The 18,513-nt window shown below is 40.0% G+C and overlaps 1 protein-coding gene across 2 annotated transcripts in view; it reads left to right on the top strand.

The window, feature by feature from the left end:
- The window catches only part of soga1.S (suppressor of glucose, autophagy associated 1 S homeolog), a 58,387-nt gene extending 40,880 nt beyond the window's left edge, over window positions 1-17,507 (top strand). The window contains exons 6-15 of one of the 2 annotated variants that reach the window (XM_018238470.2): window positions 1,616-1,747; window positions 3,817-3,942; window positions 5,225-5,452; window positions 8,409-8,513; window positions 9,791-9,943; window positions 11,730-11,975; window positions 13,385-13,444; window positions 14,590-14,660; window positions 15,010-16,369; window positions 16,854-17,507. In XM_018238470.2, coding sequence (XP_018093959.1) covers window positions 1,616-1,747; window positions 3,817-3,942; window positions 5,225-5,452; window positions 8,409-8,513; window positions 9,791-9,943; window positions 11,730-11,975; window positions 13,385-13,444; window positions 14,590-14,660; window positions 15,010-16,369; window positions 16,854-17,000 — 2,628 coding nt within the window. In that variant the 3' untranslated portion in view covers window positions 17,001-17,507. Of the gene's footprint in view, window positions 1-1,615; window positions 1,748-3,816; window positions 3,943-5,224; window positions 5,453-8,408; window positions 8,514-9,790; window positions 9,944-11,729; window positions 11,976-13,384; window positions 13,445-14,589; window positions 14,661-14,940; window positions 16,370-16,853 lie in introns of both variants that reach the window. The other variant, XM_018238469.2, reaches the window with a different exon arrangement.
- Window positions 17,508-18,513: the final 1,006 nt, after the last annotated feature.

Below are 18,513 nucleotides of genomic sequence, written 5' to 3'. Positions count from 1 at the left end.
ACCCCCATTAATACGCACCGTGTATCAGGTTTATGTAAAAAGCAACATGGCAGAACAAGCACATGTTTATAGTAATGAAGGATCACTGGGTAGAATAACCCGTACCCAAATATTTACTGCGTTTTAGAGGCAAATAAAGCCAAAGAAGTCATTAAGTCTAGCCCTTACTTATAAATAGGACAGACTTTCCATTCAAACCTACTAGCTTTAATTTAAAAACCCAAAGCCTTGAATTGTTGGCCAGTGCTTTACAGACTGTGGTATCCTCTGTCTGTGTGTCCTTGTCTGTTTGGTTGTTGTTGCACTGCAAAGCATATTGTATCCTTCCCTTCCCATAATGAGCTGTTTGGAAGCAATGAAAAGCATAACCCTCATGTACTGCCACATTAACAGATGGCTATTCTGAAAACATCCAGCTTGACACTGACAAAAAAAGAAAGATCTGTATTGCTTATGTCTCCTATCTGTTCCATCTACTTCTAGGATCCAAAAAGAACTGTTATATCCAAAATGAAGGGCAGGACTGCTGGTTGCTGTTGGTTGTTACAGATAGCATCTGTGCCACTGTGACAGAATGCTCTGTTATAAAGATAGCTAGAATCTCAGCCATAAAGCAGGAACGGACTGCTGCTTACAATGGATATCGGATAGGATCTGTGCAACTGTGACATAAATCTCAGCCATAAAGCAGGACAGGACTGCTGCTTACAATGGGTATCAGATAGGATCTGTGCCACTGTGACAGAATGCTCTGTTCTAAAGATAGCTAGAATCTCAGCTATAAAACAGGACAGGACTGCTGCTTACAATGGGTATCACACATAATCTGTGCCACTGTGACAGAATCCTCTAGGATAAAGTTTGCTAGAATTGCAGCCATAAAGCAGGGCAGGATTGCTGCTTACAATGGGTATCAGATAGGATCTGTGCCCACTGTGACATAAATCTCAGCCATAAAGCAGGACAGGACTGTGCTAACAATGGGTATCAGATAGGATCTGTGCCACTGTGACAGAATGCTCTGTTCTAAACATAGCTTGAATCTCTGCCATAAAGTAGGACTGAACTGCCGCATATGGTTAACAGATGACCGCTTCTTGTAGCTGAAATGTAGAGTAAAAATGTTTCCCATGTTCCATCTGAAAATCAGGAAACAAAATGTGTATCCGCATAACTTCTTTACAAGATTATGATGTAAATATAATAAGTAGGGAACATAAACAGCACGCTCTGGTTACCCAGAGTTCTATTTTACCCCGCCTGATGCTAGAATGTAGCGCTAATCTCCCCTCGCTCCCTTGGTCACTGCATGGGCACCATAACCGGTGTTTGCACATCTTCTTCCCTTCTCTTTCTCGTCCCCTTGTTTTTATTTCTCATTACAACCCCCCAGCCCACTTGTCTGCTCATTGTGTGTTTCCTACTCCTCTCCACATTCTCCTTCTCCACTGTCACAAAACTCTTCTTCCTTTTCCTCCTCTTTTTCATTTTGTGATTATTATTGTATTATTGTTATTGAGACCCATTTATTTTATTTATTTTTTAATTTATTCCACCCCTTTTATTCCTCCCCACCTTTCTTGTTCTGTTCTTCATTAACTTCCCGTGCATGCAGCAGCCTGAGTGTAGGAATTTGTGCCAGAAGGAGGAGCATCATACAGAGAAACAAGATGGTGACCATAATTGTGACCAAACCAGGAACTGCAAGACCTACAAGCCTGATGATAATGAGTCCTATGCAGCGGAGGTGAGTCTTGAGTTTGTCATCGACAATTTTTTGTTATTTATTGAACCCTCTGAATTTAGCTTTGATTTTATTACTTACTACTGCCTGCCTGCGCAGTGGGATAGGGCATCCTTTACTAAAAGTAACTGGAGAGCCCTGAGAAGGCAACATCCCATACAACCTCTGTAAAATGCTAAACAAGCCCCTCTAGTAAAAGGGTTTCCTTCTTCTGTTGGAGGGATCTTGTTTATGGGCTCTCTGTCTACTGCCGTAAAAATTCCCTCATATGGCTTAATGGCTCCTCATATGATCTTCTCAGTTGTCCATAAGTACTAATAAATTTAACCCAATCCCTCTTTTTTTATGGAGGGTGGGTTTGCAAGATAATTACTATGGTCTATGAGTCAGAAATAGACTATCATGGTTTTCTTTCACTCTGTGCTCTGTGGAATGAGGTAGGTCTGTGTGAAAAAAAATTATTTCTGGGAAGTTCAGATATTGTTTAAGTACCTTCCCTGCTTCAACCCAACTGCGAATAACAAAAGGAAGGGTATGTTTTCCCTTTATCAATGTTATAGTGTAAACCTGTGCTATTGGCAAATTCCTGGATGTAAAGTACTTGCTGTAATAAGATAGTGACAGTTGCTGTAATTAAAGGAAAACTATACCCCCCTGACAATGTAAGTCTCTATAAAAAAATATATTGCATAAAACAGCTCATATGTAAAACCCTTGCTTCATGTTAACAAACCATTTTCATAATAATATACTTTTTTAGTAGTATGTGCCATTGGGTAATCCTAAATAGAACACAGACATAAGGGCCCAGGTGCAGGCCATATATCCGAATTTTTTTCCTGGCAGCTTTGCGCCAGCGAGTCTCCAACAGGACCTGGTGCAATTAAACCCCCGGTAGTTCCACCCAGTGCTGTAACTAGATGATATTAGGCCCCATAGTAAATTAAACATATCCAGGGGGTTGTTCTGTTTTACCAATATATGTTGAAAATGCTCATTAATTAGGGCATTATGGGCCACCTATACCCTCTGGGCCCCACTGCAGCCGTAGTGTCTGCTTCCTCTGTAGTTACTTTACTGGTTCCGCCCCTGAAATTGTGTGAGCTTTCCTTTGACTCATGCAGCGGAACGACCAGGTTTCGGTATGAAAATAACTGCTGGGATTTGGTGAAAAATCAATCATTTTTGCCTTTGAGAGGTCAATGAAAAGCTATGTAATCTCTTCCCTACTCCGACTGGATGAATTTTATTGCCTATCCTGAGCAGTGATGCTGGGCTGCCTAGCAACTCCATTTTCTGTTGCCTAGCAACCATGTTTCCATGTCTCCAATTAACCGTATGTGAAAAGCAGTTATCACAGCAACTGGTTAACTCTCCGGCTGCTGGAAGTGTTTTATATCCTACCACTGAAAGATAATACAGATATTCGACCTATTATCCAGAATCCTCGAGACCCGGGCCTTTCTGGTTAACGGGTCTTAAACGTAATTTGGATCTTCATACCTTAAGTGTACTAGGAAATAATGTAACCATTAAATAAATGCAATAGGGTGGTTTTGCTTCCAGAAGGGATTAATTATATCTTAGTTTGGATCAAGTACAGAGAAAATGGAAATCATTTTTTAAACTTTAGATTATTTGATTATAATGGAATCTATGGGTGACAGCCTCTCTGGATAATGGGTTTCTGGATAACGAATCCCATACTGGTATAGGATGATAAATGTCTAACGCAAAGAAAAGCCGACATTTTGGTGGTTGGATGTTTTGCATGGGTGTGACTGAAAATATGGCTTTAAAGGGGTTCTCCAAACAAAAACTGGTTTGATGTTTTAGTTCTATCCTTCTGACTTTTGTAACAAATACAGCTTTTATTTGTAATTCCAAATACTATAAAGATGCAGGTCAGGGGACTGGAAACATTTCTCGTGATTGTTTCAATTGCATTTAATTATAGCCTGCAGTTGGAATTTTGTGGGAGGTGGAAACAAGTGTTCCTTTGCCTGTAATTGGTAGAACTTGTAGATTATATGGACAGTTTTAACTATAAAACTAACCTTTTTCCCTTTTAGATTAAGGACTTGCAGTTAGTACTTTCAGAAGCCAATGAGACCATCCAAGGACTTCAGGAGCAACTTTCACAGGAGAGTGTCCTTCGTAAGGAGGATGAAATGGCGTACAACCAGAAGATTGCCCAGGTTAGGGGGTCTTTGTTTTTGTCTGTGTAGAAAGTCGCTGAAGAGTCTCAAGATGACTGGATTCTAATTATTAGAAACTGATAACATGCTCTTATTCAGTGAAAAGCTTATTATTATCACTACTGAAATGCTTCATATATATTTTCGTTATGGGGGCTGTTATACTGAATGCTTTGGGCCTGGGGGTTTCCTGTTAATGGATCTTTTTTTTTTTTTTTGATTTGAAATATTTTATTTGGTTTTCACAATAAACCATAAAAATCAATATGATAACAAATAGAATGCAGAATAAGAAGATTAATACAATGACATATTATACCGAATGTATAACAAGTTAATGGATCTTAATGTAACATGGATCACTACTACTAAATTTAAACATTAACTAAACCCAAAAATAATCCTTTTTCGTTGCAATCAAGTACAAGGCACTGAGAAAATGGGAGATAACCTTCCTGTATTTGAACTTTCTGAGTAATGCTTTTCCAGATAAGGGATCCCATACCTGGATTTTTATTGATTATCTGGGTGCAGTGTTTAATTTAGGCTTTATGTTGACACTATTGTTATCGCTGTGTTTTATTATCATTTATGTTCATAGCACTGACATATTTCACAGCACTTTATAAAGATTATTCATCATTCACATTAGTTCCTGCCCCAGTGGAGCTTACAATCTAAGGTTTTCAGGGCCTCTACTACCATGAGGCAGGTTACTAGAGGCAACAAAAAGCAGCTCCTGGTAGAGACAAAATTCTTTTTTTAATTTAAATTTTGTTTCTTGTAGTCCAAAGAGCTCAATTGCATTCTCTGCACTAGTACTCCTTTTACCTGCTTAGTTCTTACAGTCAGTGACAGTCAGCGCCTCCTGGGGCGGCTCCTCGAAATGCCGCCCCCTTACTGGCTTACCTATCGGAAGGGGAGGCATCCGAGGCAGGAACACTAGTGCGGAGAGTGCAACTGCGCTCTCTTGCACTAGTAAAGCCGAGTTTCCGGTTTCAAAACCGGAAATTTGGCTCTTAAAAGTACCAAGAGAGTCTTTTTGCCGCCCGTGGAAACGTATCTGGCGCTGCCAATGAGCGTCTCCGCTCGCCTCATTGGCGGAGTGCCCCTGGTTGACAAAAAATTAATTCAACCACATTTAAGAATGGTCTTGAACTATTGTCAGGCAGAGTATATAAAGCATATTATTATTTAATAAAAGTAATTTTTTTTTTTAAAGTGGGATGTTCTAAACCCCAGAAGCATGAATATTTGTTTTAGCCATTTTGTTTTATTGCAGATGAAGGAAGATCAGGAGAAGCTGCTCTTAAGACGTCAGTTTGAGCACCAGAGCCTGGGCCTCCAGAGGAGGCTGGAGCAGAAGTTCTGGAGCCAAGAGAAGAATGTGCTGTTGCAGGAGACCCACCAGTTTAAGCAGAACTTTCTGCTGCTCTTCATGAAGTTGAAGTGGTACCTACAGCGCTGGCGGCAAGTAAAAGCCCTGCCGAGAGATGAGGATTTCTTAGAGGTAAGAACAAAGTCAGAATAACTCTGCAAAGAGGTTGTCTTAAATAGGAACTGGGAAATAGGAAGCTTAAAGGAACAGTAACACAAATAAATGAAAGTATTTTAAAGGAATGACAATATAATATACTGTTACCCTGCACTGATAAAACTGGTGTGTTGGCTTCAGAAACACTACTATATTTTATAAAAAGAAGCTGCTGTGTATATATGGGGGCAGCCATTGAAAGCTGAAAAAGGAGAAAAGGAACAGGATACACAGCAGATAACAGATAAGCTCTGTAGTATACACTGGGATTCTTTAGAACGTATGTTATCTACTGTGTATCCTTTGCTTGAATGGCTGCCCCCATGGCTACACAGCTGCTTATTTATATAAACTATATCCGAGTTTCTGATGCAAACACAACAGTTTTATCAGTGCAGGGCAACAAAAGATGATAGTCATTTCTTTAAAACACTTAATATTTTTTTGGTGTTACTGTTTCTTTAATATATTTAGAAATGGTGGTTGTCATTCATATTATTTGATCCTACAAAGGACAGAACCCATGTACATACCACTGCCATTTGTATACTTTGGGCCTAGTTGGGACTGAACCATTAAACATACCACCCCACTGCCTAACTTTTGCCACCCACAAGTTAAAAAGACGTTCAACGTAACAAAGAAATGCGGTTTCCTGCACACTGCATCGGTAAATGTCCCTTTAATTAAAAATGTACCGGAATCCACGCTCCCGATGTGAAGATAAGCAGCAGTGTCACATTAATGACATGAGTTTCTAATTGATTTTAACCGGGTAATTTGATCTTGTGGGTTTTTTCAGGGGTTTTGCACCAACCCCACAATATTCATGGAAAGTGCAGTGGAAGAGCCTGAAGCCAATTTAATGGCATCTAAAACAATGCTGTTCATTTAAAGTTCAAGTACAACTCAATCATTTTTTATTATTTAACCCAAGTCTCTCGTAATCTTGCTGCTCGGCTTATTGCCAGAAAACACAGCCCTCGCCTCTCTGTGGAGATGTATAGATATATAAATATACTGTATATTTATAGGCGCAAGACTTTGTCTATCACGTGCCTAATCACTCCCCACAGTCACTCTTCACTGTTATTGTGATCCTAATGTAAGTCGACTTGTATCAGCAGTAATGTTTTTAGCCCTCTGTGGGGAGCAGGGGAGTGTGGGTAATAAGCCGGCCTGAGGCCTAGTGTTTCTTATTGTGACAGCAGCTGTTCTAGCTCAGCATGTGATGGACTATTTCTCCTAGCCCAGCATCCCTACCCAGTGCTTCTAGGAATTTATTAGGCTCCTGTGGATTAGAGGGACATTGAAAAATTGAGCGCTGGGATGGGCTGATTATACAGTGCTCCGAGAATTAGCTGGGGTTAGAATTACATCATTTAAACAGGGCAGCCTTATAATGACTTGATAATAGTGCTTGGGTATTGGGTTAAAAAGTCATTCCTATAAATAACATAGGAGATTTTCATACACATTGTTATATTGGCTAGGTTGCCTTGATGGCTTGTAGAAAAACAGACTTTATTGGGCCAAAGGTTGTTTATTTCCACTGCTACAGATATCATTTAACACTACTTTACCTGCCATCCCACAGCCACAGTCCCTTCCCAGAGACTATTGTCCCCACTGTTACTATAGGCTCCATCTCTCCCTACTATACCTGCTTCCCACAGCCACAGTCCCTTCACAGAGACTATTATCCCACTGATACTAAAGGCACCATCTCTCCCTACTATACCTGCTATCCCACAGTCCCTTCCCAGAGACTATTATCCCACTGTTACTATAGGCACCATCTCTCCCTACTATACCTGCTATCCCACAGTCACACTCCCTTCCCAGAGACTATTATCCCCACTGTTACTATAGGCACCATCTCTCCCTACTATACCTGCTATCCCACAGTCACACTCCCTTCCCAGAGGCTATTTATCCCACATGTTACACACATTTTTTGCAGATTTTGTGATCCTTCAAAAGAGTATTCAAAGGCATTGCCCCCCTACACTTAAGCAATGGTTTTGCCTATTAAATATGTCACTCTAGTCTACCAGTAAGACTGACACTTTTTCCTGAATTAATTGACTCCCCTGTGCAAAGCATAATATAACCAATCTGCCGTGAGGCTGACGTGGCCTAGAAAGAGGGGCTTGTTTATTGGATTAAGTGTAAAACATTCGATACAGGAAGGGTGCTAACTCCCGTTCTCTATGCATTCCTGCTTAAGTTATACGTAGGTCTTAAATGGAGAAGATAACATATTTGGGAGTATGTCTTTAACTCAAATGAATTCCCCTTAAATATGAAGTACAATATAACAATATGACTTATTGTGAGAGGAGATCATTCCTTGTGTATTTATATGTATGAGTGGGTCTATCATATTGGTTCCCTTTTTTGCCAAGAACACCATTCTCTGTAGTATTTACAGTATGCACTTGGTAGGAAGCTGTCTGATTACTTACATTAGGCAGCATAGTATTAGGGCATAGCTTATGTGCTAAGAACATATAGTGCATATTTATTTATATATGTAAATGGGGACTGCAGTATTTTTTTCCCCTGCGATTATAAAGTTGAGTAATGTAGATTATTATACGACCAAAACATGGATTCCTTTCCATAGCCATAATATCTATTGTATATCTACATATACAGATGGGTGGAAGTTGCAACTTCATACATACTGTATAATGTTATACATATTGTCGGAAGCTGCTGTATTCTTTTTTGCAAACCTTACAGTATGAGGTTACAGTTTATTGTACTATAGGAGGCTGGGACTCTCCTTTCAACTGTTATATAATTCTCAGTACTGTGTATTTAATGTTATGAAATTGTATTTACTGAACTGCTGCTTACCCTGGTGGCTCTATATAAAGCAATACATTGCAGTGCTTCAGGCTTCTGTTTTTGTTTATTCTGTCAGGTAAACAGTGTCAAAGAGCTTTATATGCTCATTGAAGAAGAAGAATTAAATCTCCCGATCTCTGATTACAAGCTGTCCGATGGTGAAAGCTGGCCCCAGAATGTGGTTAGTATAGAAACCCATAGAGTGTTTTTGTTGTAATTTTCATATATTTACTGTTTTTGTTTTGTTGATACCTGGGTTGAATTAACCCCGCTCTCTTGAAGTTATAACTGGCTCATTTTGCAGTTTTAGCCTGGCCAGGCAGACTGACTGACCACAGCATTCTTTATGTCTTCCCATAACCCACCTGCTGGTTTGTAATAAGTTAAAGGGATACTGTCATGGGGAAAAAACATTTTTTTCAAAATAAATCAATTAAAAGTGCTGCTCCAGCAGAATTCTGCACTTAAATCCATTTCTCAAAAGAGCAAACTGATTTTTTTTATATTCAATTTTGAAATCTGACATGGGGCTAGACATATTGTCAATTTCCCAGCTGCCCCAAGTCATGTGACTTGTGCTCTGATAAACTTCAATCACTCTTTACTGCTGTACTGCAAGTTGGAGTGATATCACCCCCCTCCCTTTTCCCCCCAGCAGCCAAACAAAAGAACAATGGGAAGGTAACCAGATAACGGCTCCCTAACACAAGATAACAGCTGCCTGGTAGATCTAAGAACAACACTCAATAGTAAAAACCCATGTCCCACTGAGACATATTCAGGTACATTGAGAAGGAAAAACAAAAGCCTGCCAGAAAGCATTTCTCTCCTAAAGTGCAGGCACAAGTCACATGACCAGGGGCAGCTGGGAAATTGACAAAATGTCTAGCCCCATGTCAGATTTCAAAATTGAATATAAAAAAATCTGTTTGCTCTTTTAAGAAATGGATTTCGGTGCAGAAGTCTGCTGGAGTAGCACTATTAACTGATGCATTTTGGAAAAAAAAATTTTTCCCATGACAGTATCCCTTTAAACAAGAGAAAGCCTTTTATCCACAGGGCTTTGTGAAAATCAGGGGAGGTGGGGCTGTTCGATCAGTGCTTCTTTATATAGGGAATACTCACAAAAGCAAATGTACAGTGTGATATTAACTATACCAGCCTAGTTATTACACTGTAATCAGTACAGCTAAATTAAACTGCTAATAGCCTGAGTAGAGAAATGTTGTCAACCAACAATTCCCTGTTAGAAGCACAATTCAGTAGGACCAGCCCCTGCCCCAAGATTGTTTATAGCCTGTGCCATAGGTCTATATAAGCATAGGTATTCTCCTTTACACAGCAGAATCATTGTGTAGGTGTACAGTGTTTTTTTTTTTTTTTACTCTTCTATGGTTTGTTGCGTGAAATAACCCTTGCTTTCTTAAATTTATGGATTTTTTCAAATGTTTTTGACAGGCCAGAGAATCCATGAAGACTTTATCTGACATTAAGGGGATCCTGAAGGACCTTTGTAACGAGTTGCAAGAAGAGAGGAGAGGGATGAATGAGCTTCAGCAACAGTTCGCCAAAGCAAAGGCCGCATGGGAAATGGAGAAGATGGAATTCAAGGTCAGTATATAATTGGAGGCACTCTGAGAAATGGCACAGGGAGCCATTTTGGTCACTCGGATGCCACTTTGGTCCCCATAGGAAGTCCTAGTACTAGTAGATCTGTTAATACTATCTTTTAGCTGCTTTATCCTTTGAAGTGTCTTTCAGCCTTCAGTTTAGTTTAGCTTAATATTTATTGTGTTTTAATGGAATGGCAATATAATGTACTGTTGCCTTGTACTGGTACAACTGGTGTGTTTGCATCAGAAACACTACTATAGTTTATATAAACAAGCTGCTGTGTAGCCATGGGGGCAGCCATTCAAGCACAGGACAAACAGTAGATAACAGATAAGTTCTGAAGAAATCCCATTGTATTCTACAGAGTGTATATGTTATCTGCTGTTTAACCTGTGCCTTTTTTCCTTTTTCCAATGAATGACTACCCCATGGCTACACAACAGCTTGTTTATATAAACTATAGTAGTGTTTCTGAAGCAAACACACCAGTTGTACCAGTGCAGGGCAACAGTACATTATATTTTTATTATTTGATTTTTTTTGGTGCTTCTGTTCATTTAATGGAATAGCTTTATGGGGGGGGCTAAATCTGAAATGGCATATCATCATCATCATCATTTATTTATATAGCGCTGTCAAGATACGCAGTATATATCTCACTAAAATGGCTTATGTGAATCAAACCGTTACCTGTTCCTTCTCGTACACAATTCCCTGTTTTCGGATGTGGAAATGAGTGCAGTTCTCTGGTGCATAACTTGTTATATTTCATTAGCACATTTTAATGAAGTGTTATGGAAAGAGAAGAGGCCTTGTGTTTGTAACCATGTGAGCAAGGCCTGTTGGATATTGTTCCATTGTCCCCTAGGCTGCAGCCTCAAATGTAAAAAGAGAACACCATATTATGCTACCAAAATGCCAATTAATACAGCTAAAACAGTAAAGGAGATTTAGAACATAATTTATTACAATGTTTGTATATATAGATCGCTGCTAATTTCTTTCCCCAGCCCTCATATCTGTGTATAATACATTCCGTACTCTTTACTCGGCCCCAGCTGGGTTCTTGGTCTATGGGTTGCTATATACACATGGCTGGCTTGCTGCAACAGGTGTCAGACCCTCTGAATATTTTATAAGAGAAACGGGCTGTGAGCAGCAGCAAAGATGAACACATGAATAATGTAGGATATGTCGGTCCAGCTGTGACTTGGCTGGAATAAAGATATTCACATAGTTCTGGTTGATCTATATTGTGTTCGCGGGATGCCACTAGCCTTGAGTTCTCGCTTAGACAGCAAAGAATGTAATCTGAAAGTTTTAAATTGATACTATGAAGAGCTGACTGTATAGTTATTTCTAATTTGTTCAGCCAGATATCGATCATGTAGTCCTACCAGAATGCCCCATACATGGGCAGATGAGCTGCTGATTCAGACTGCATGAGCCAAGCCTGCAGCTAAAATCTGCATGTGTATGACCTTAAGACCTGTTGCCAGCAAATGCATTATAATGTGAAACAGAAAAATTGCCAGCGCATGGTTTGTCTAAAAATAATTATTACAAAAATGAGGTGTTAGTATCACACTTGTCAAGTCCCCTCATTGTACATGAGTCCTACACTATCTGTGAGCATTCTATGTATGTAGAATAGTACAACATTATCTTTGCACTTTGTCATCAAAGATACTCATTTCTCCAGACTGGCTTTAGAAATATTTTAGTCCTGCAGACTTTACAAGTGCTCACATTGGTGACCAGTAATGCCCTGCTGTCTTTTTAGCTGGATTCAGGAAAGCATAGTGTTGAACGCACATCTTCAGATCTCAAAGCTGCCATAAAGCGAGAGAGGGAGGAGCACCAACACCTCCTTGCAGAGTCCTACAGTGCAGTCATGGACCTTACCAAGCAGCTGCAGGTCAACGAGAAAAACTGGGCCCAAGAAAAAGAGGAACTCCTAAACCGATTCCAAGATGAACACAAACTTGCTGACCAGCAGGTGCGGGAGCTGCAAAAGAAGCTTAAACAGGTGAGGACTGAGCGGGCATCTAATCAATGAGGGAGAGTCTTTGTGCTGATGCTGAAGGGTCCTGGCAATGGAAATGAATCAACTGCAGTGCTGGTGGTCAGATCTGCTTTGACCAAATCCGATTGGTGCATTATTGACTAATAGATTAAACTTCTAGGGGTAAATTCAAGAGTGAGTTTGCACATTTTCCCAACTGCCATAGATGTCAGTGCCTGACAGAGTTCCCAGTGCACTAGAGAAACATCACATGCAATGCAAATAAAGTAAGTATACATGCAGGTTTTGTCCACATGACCCATATTTTGTTGCAGTCACAATTAGTGTCTCTCACCCGTCCAGTTCTTAGAGATGAATGGTGCAAGGTCAAGTTTGCAGAGCTTTTTTCGAACTGATCTATCTGTCTTTGGAGTGTTTTTTTTTTTTTTTTTTTTTTTTTTTACCAACATTCTTTTTAAATAACATGTTTTATTCTTCCCCCAAAAAGTCAGTCCTGTTCAAATGTAGGCTAATCCCTTAGTGACGCTTGCTTCCCTGCTCATACCTGCTTATAACCTTAGTTTGCCTGAAATTAAATTGATTGGCATGGGTCCAAATTATGCAAATCCTTTTATCTGCCAGCAGCAAAAATGACTGTGTATTTAGCGCTTGCTGGAAGGAAAACTCTGACTCCAAATCAAAGTATAAATAGTTTGCTAGATTGTGGCACTGAGTGGTGTCGTTCTTATCTCTCGTAGCATTACAGGCAACAGAAAACCAAAGAGGCCACATTATCTTTCTCGTATATAAATAGAAATGTGGAGCGAGAGAGAGCAACTGCTTGGGCATATAACGAAGTATTCCATCCCAAATATGTTTGATGTTAAGGGGTAATATAGAGAGCTGTTTTCTGAGAATTTTTTTTGTTTTTTGAATGTTTATAGTTTTGTTTTTGTTCTGTTACTGAAATTTGGAATTGTAACTGTTAATTGCTAGGGCTTTGTTATTGTAACTACCGGACAGCAGTCAGTCTCTAATGAAACGGTACCCTCTAGCTGCCAAGCACATTAAGAATCTAGTGTTTCCCACATATGTATTCTAACATCTAAAATCCTATCCTAGTTATAATAATATCCTCTCCAGACCCAACATACCCTGATCAAACCAATGTGGTTTATAGATTACAAGTGGAAAATTGCTTGCATCCATTACCCCCACAGCAACAAATTAGAAACAGATTTTATTATTCTTGAACAATCTTCTATATTCTATAACAATGTTGTAGTTGTTGTTATTACACCAGCAAGCTTTGGTGGTGTAATGGCTAATTATTACTTGTGATTGGCAGGGGAGGGAACACGTTCTGCATTTGGACTGTTGTTCAGTCTTTGCCATGTGTATACCATATAACAGTACCTGTCTTATATTGACAGATGGAAGCAGACTCCTGGGTGAAAAAAGAGCCTGAGAGGAGGAGCAGCTGTTGGAAAGAGGTAAGCCATTTGGAATTCTCCTGCTATATCCTCCTATATTCAAGGGCAGATACATCCAACACAGGCTTCAGTTTGCCCATTTTTTTTGGTTATATTTTTAAAGTACAAATAAAACACCCCTAAAAAAGGGCTGCTGTACTTTTTGGGTCCAGTCTGACTTCAAACAGCCCCATTCGCTGCCCATGTACTACCCTGGCTGAGCTGTTGGTTTTTTTTTTAATTTGGATTTTTCAACCTGGGAGTCTCCATTAATATTGCATTATAACCCCCAGCATGCATTTGCCATGGGATCCTGGGAGTTGTGGTTTAAAGCCACAGCAAACACAAGTTGCATTTTGGAAGCCTGGTTGCAAGCATGCCACATCCAGGTGCATGTCAACATTTTAAACTGTGCAAATATTATTGCATCTCCTCTATTCCCTTCATTCCTCACTTCCTCTTTCACTAAAAGTCTTGTGCTTCTCTTGCAGGAAGTAGCGACTACATAAAATAGATCCTTCCCCCACAGAACATCCTCTCACTTATCAAGCGGCTATTTTGGAATCATTGGACACACTTGTTCTGTTTAGATCAATTTTAATCAAGCTAAATTCATAATATCCATTTTTAGCGTTTTCCCCCACTCTCTGGTTTGGCTACTGCCTGTTCCAGATGGCTCGTGGCGAGGAAAAATACAACAACCTTGCATTTGGGTAGCCCTAGATAATCGTCAGGGCAGTGTGTGGCCTGACCCCTAACAGCTGCCATTTACAAAGAAAGACGCTGGTAACTCAATAGTTCTACAGCTGCTCTTACAGACACAAATCTTAACACTTTCATTCCTGTACTGGACATTAACCCATTCCATTCTCTGACACCACAGGAACAATGCATTTTATTAAGTCTGCATGCATTCATTCAGTTTGCCAAGTTTTTATCTATGAGCCTCACTTAGTTTACCCAGGTGCAGTAATCCATAGCATCCAATCAGCAGGCAGCATTTTCTGGTCACCTATAACCTTGGTATAGGTTATTGCACCTGGGCAAACAGCGCTTTTTATTACATAAGGGGTTTATGTAAAGTCTGGTGATTTATTCTCATTTCAAAGAGCATGATTCCTACACGTAGGTCTTCCCTGATAACTCCTGTTCTTGTTTAATCCTAGGCTGTCAGTAATAAACTTCAGGACAAAGATATTGACTGTGACACCGATGCCAGCATGACCATCTTAAAAAGGTAAAGCATGTTGTACTATCTGTTATTCGCTTTTTAGTATCCTCCAGCTTCTCGCTCTCTCTCTCTCTCTCTGATGGTTCCTCTGTACCTCATCTGCTCCATATTAAGTCATATTTACTCTTATCAGACTTGAATCCCAGTACCAGTGTCGAATAGTTTGTCTCTGGGTATGTGGTGGAGGTTATATGAATTAAGAGGTTTCTGATGGAGAAAATGTTACTGAATATGAATGCTTAGATATAAATGATAGTATTTCACTTTCTGTTTGAATTAACTTTAGGACCAAATCTGTATCTTCCATGTCAGAGCTTGAAAGTCTACTCGATTGTTCCCCTTTTCTGCATGACAGCATATCCTCAGTTAATGGTGAAAATGCCAAAGGGAGAAGAGGTCTACCAGCTTCTGCACTCTTGGCCAATGGTTCTAAAAATCCTGAAAAACATTGTTCATATGAGAATAATGACAAGTCCTTGGCTGGACATCTTTCCAATGGTAACCTGGTGATTTCATCCTGGGATTATACTATGGCCAAAGCAGATAATCATGTGGATGGCCAGAAGCACATACAGAGAAGCTATACAGCACCAGACAAGACAGGTATTCGTATTTATTATAGCCCACCAGTGGTCCGGAGGCTTGATGTGCCTTTGGTCCAAAATAAAGAAGATAAGCTCATGGTAGAAACTGGCTTTCTGTTTACAATGGCCAAACCAAAAGAACCAGAAAAATCAGGCCAGTTATCTGGGAATTCGTATAGTCACTGGCTTTGTAATTTCTCCAAAAAGCAGCGGGATTTGTTGGATGGTGATTCGGTAAAGGAATCTTCTTCTGTCCCAGGGTTTCCATCTTCCCTTGGGGATTTTGAGATTTCTGGTAACATGAGTGATGATATGAAAGAAATCACAAATTGTGTACGACAGGCCATTCGTTCTAGCTCCCTGGAAAGGAAACCAAAGAGTACAGCAAGCCAGACTGTTGGGCTGTCCACTGTTGGTGTTCAGACTGTTCAGATGGTTAGTGTTGGTCTTCAAACTGACCCCACTAGATCAAGCCTAACTGCAAAGAGCTGGTCACCAAGGGGTTCTTCTCTGCTGTCTACTAGAACCAAACACATTTCAACATCCTTGGACAAAGTTCACTCAAAGATGGAGCGTCCTTTCTGTTCTCCAAAGTATGGTTCCCCTAAGCTTCAAAGAAGGTTGTCTTCCAAACTAGATGGTTCTAAGGATCGGAGCTTGTGGAATCTTCACCAAAATAAGCAAAATGGTTCAGCTTGGGCAAGGTCAACCACAACACGGGACAGTCCTGTCCTCAGTAACATAAACGATGCATCATCTAGTTTGTTCAACGTTGTTGATCATGCTGGAAGTTCTGAAACTATCTGCAGACTAGGCCTCGGGGAAAGCAGGAGCAAGTCTGATGCTCCTAAGTACGGTATTGTGCAGGAGTTTTTTAGGAATGTTTGTGGCCGAACATCTCAAAGCTCCAGTGCAGTGTCTGAAAAGAAAGAGATTGAAGACTCCAACAAACGACCTGACAACCATGACCACTGTTCTTCTGTTCACTCCTCCTATAATGTGTCTAAACTACTGAGCAAGAAGGTACCAAGGCAGCACACCAGTGATGAACAGAAGCCTTCAGTCATAAGTCAGGGGTGTAAAGAGGGAAGTCCTAAAGACTCTGACATTATTTCTACATCCGCTAATGAAGTAAGTGCCATTTCTAGCTGTCTTTTTAGTCCGTTGTGATGCCGGTTCTTGTAAATTTATTTCAGCTGTTGCAAGAAAAGAAATATCATCTATACTGGTATAGGAAGATTTGTGGCCTTTTTATGGGCTGTAAAGCACTAGGCACCAACTACCTGTTGAATCAAAACATCTGTCCAAATTTTTTTTTTTTTTAAAAGCAGACAGTCGCTGGCCTGTTTCATTGGTGGGAATGGTTACCAGACATAGATGAAACTATGCACCTGTCATAGCAATACTTCCTGCCTATTTGAGCCAGTCTTTATTGACTACCATTCTCTTTGAATGTGTCCTATGGTGTAACTAAATCAGTGAAGGCAAAACTCTCCTAAATGGGAGGTATACACCATTTAACCTACTTGCTAGCTTTGGTTGAAGACCTTCTGGCAGAGACATCTGTTCTGTATCTGTTTTGGTTCTCCTATTGATCTTTACTTTATATCTGCAGGATTATGCCTGTAATTGCAGTGCACAGCCCCTCACGTCCTGCTTCTCTAGGCCATCCCGGCCTCACTCACGCCAAGCCCACTTCAACTGCCAGCTCCACCCAGACCCAACTGTCCTAAAAGACAAAGCGGGCCCTGCCTGTAATTGAGGAGAAATCCGCCGGCCTGCTACCCTGTGTTCCTGTTTACCTCCCAGAAGCCAATTTGCTCCTGTCTTCACTAGAATGGACTACGGTCAGTAACGAGTGCTCAATGTCCAACTCACAAGTTCTGCAAAAGACACTTGAGTTACCGAATTAATCTGGACTTGCATTCCTCTTATTAGCACTTAACTGTTTACCTATGTGTGTTTTTTTTGTGTACCTTTATATGGGTCCTTTAGTACAATATAGTCATCATGAATTATTTATTAATGTATCTTTCTAGCAAAACCAGTGCTAAAGACTTGAAATGGTTTTACTAAGTGGGGAACATTTGAAAGGGAATATATCCCTGACAAACTGTACTTACTGCCTGCATAGTAATGGTGTAACTATTGGTTATTGTTCTCTATTGTTACATCACTGCTGTACATCAATCCACAGAATTACATTCCTTTAGAAAATCAGGCAACTGTACTATACTTGAAGGAAGCGGGCATGTAATCCTACTCACTGCACTCGTTAATGGGCAATGTTAAAAATGAAGAATAATGATGAAGAATATATTTGAATACTCTAACCATTTCTCTGGAGGGCTGCAATGAAGAAATATGGCCGCCTCTTCCAATTGCAGGATGCTAAGCTGGCTACTGCTCTGGGGTTCGCACATTCACTTTGGATAATCAATGACTTTCCCCAGGAACAATGCCTTTTAATTGATTATAATGTCAGACTAGCATTTCAAACCCAGTTTTAACGTTAGGACAGCAGAAGTATCCTGTATGTGTATATACCATCTTATCTTCCGAAGGGGGGGATCGTTCATTTACATGACACTAGGGTTGTATTGTTTGGCCTAACCCGGACAACTGCTTTATTGGTGTGTCCCCTACTAAACCAAACTCTTAATGGGGCTTATTCACTTCTGGACACTTTCTCAGTGCCTCCCTCATTAGTATCACACAGGATATTTTTTCCCCAAACACTGAATATCTCTGAGGCTGTATATGGTTATCATTGTTCTCTTTTTATCTTTACCCAATACTTTACAACAGACTGTCAGGAATTCTAAAGGGCTCCATGAATTGTCATTAAAAAAGAACCAGGATGCATCAATTCCAGAAAATGAAATATCAACCAGTAAAGGTTAGCTTTCAGAAATGGGTGGTACACCTTTAAGTAAACTTTTAGTTTGGAATGGCCAATTCTAAGCTACTTTTCCATTGGTTTTCATTATTTTTTATAGTTATTTGCCTTTTTCTTCTGTCTCTTTCCAGCTTACAGATGGGTGTCGCCGACCCCATCTAAAAAGCAAATGCTCTGTAAGGCTACACACTTATTATTACTGCTACTTTTTATTACTCATCTTTCTAGTAAGGTCCTCTCCTATTCTTATTCCAGTCTCTTATTCAAATCAATGCATGGTTGCTAGGGAAATTTGGATCCTATAATAGAAATTGAAGAACTGCTGAATAAAAAGCTAACTCAAAAACCTTATATAATAAAAAATGAAAACCAATTG

This window comes from Xenopus laevis, chromosome 9_10S (assembly GCF_017654675.1).
Source record: "Xenopus laevis strain J_2021 chromosome 9_10S, Xenopus_laevis_v10.1, whole genome shotgun sequence".
Taxonomy (NCBI): Eukaryota; Metazoa; Chordata; class Amphibia; order Anura; family Pipidae; genus Xenopus; species Xenopus laevis.
This window is presented reverse-complemented; position numbering and strand designations above follow the sequence as displayed.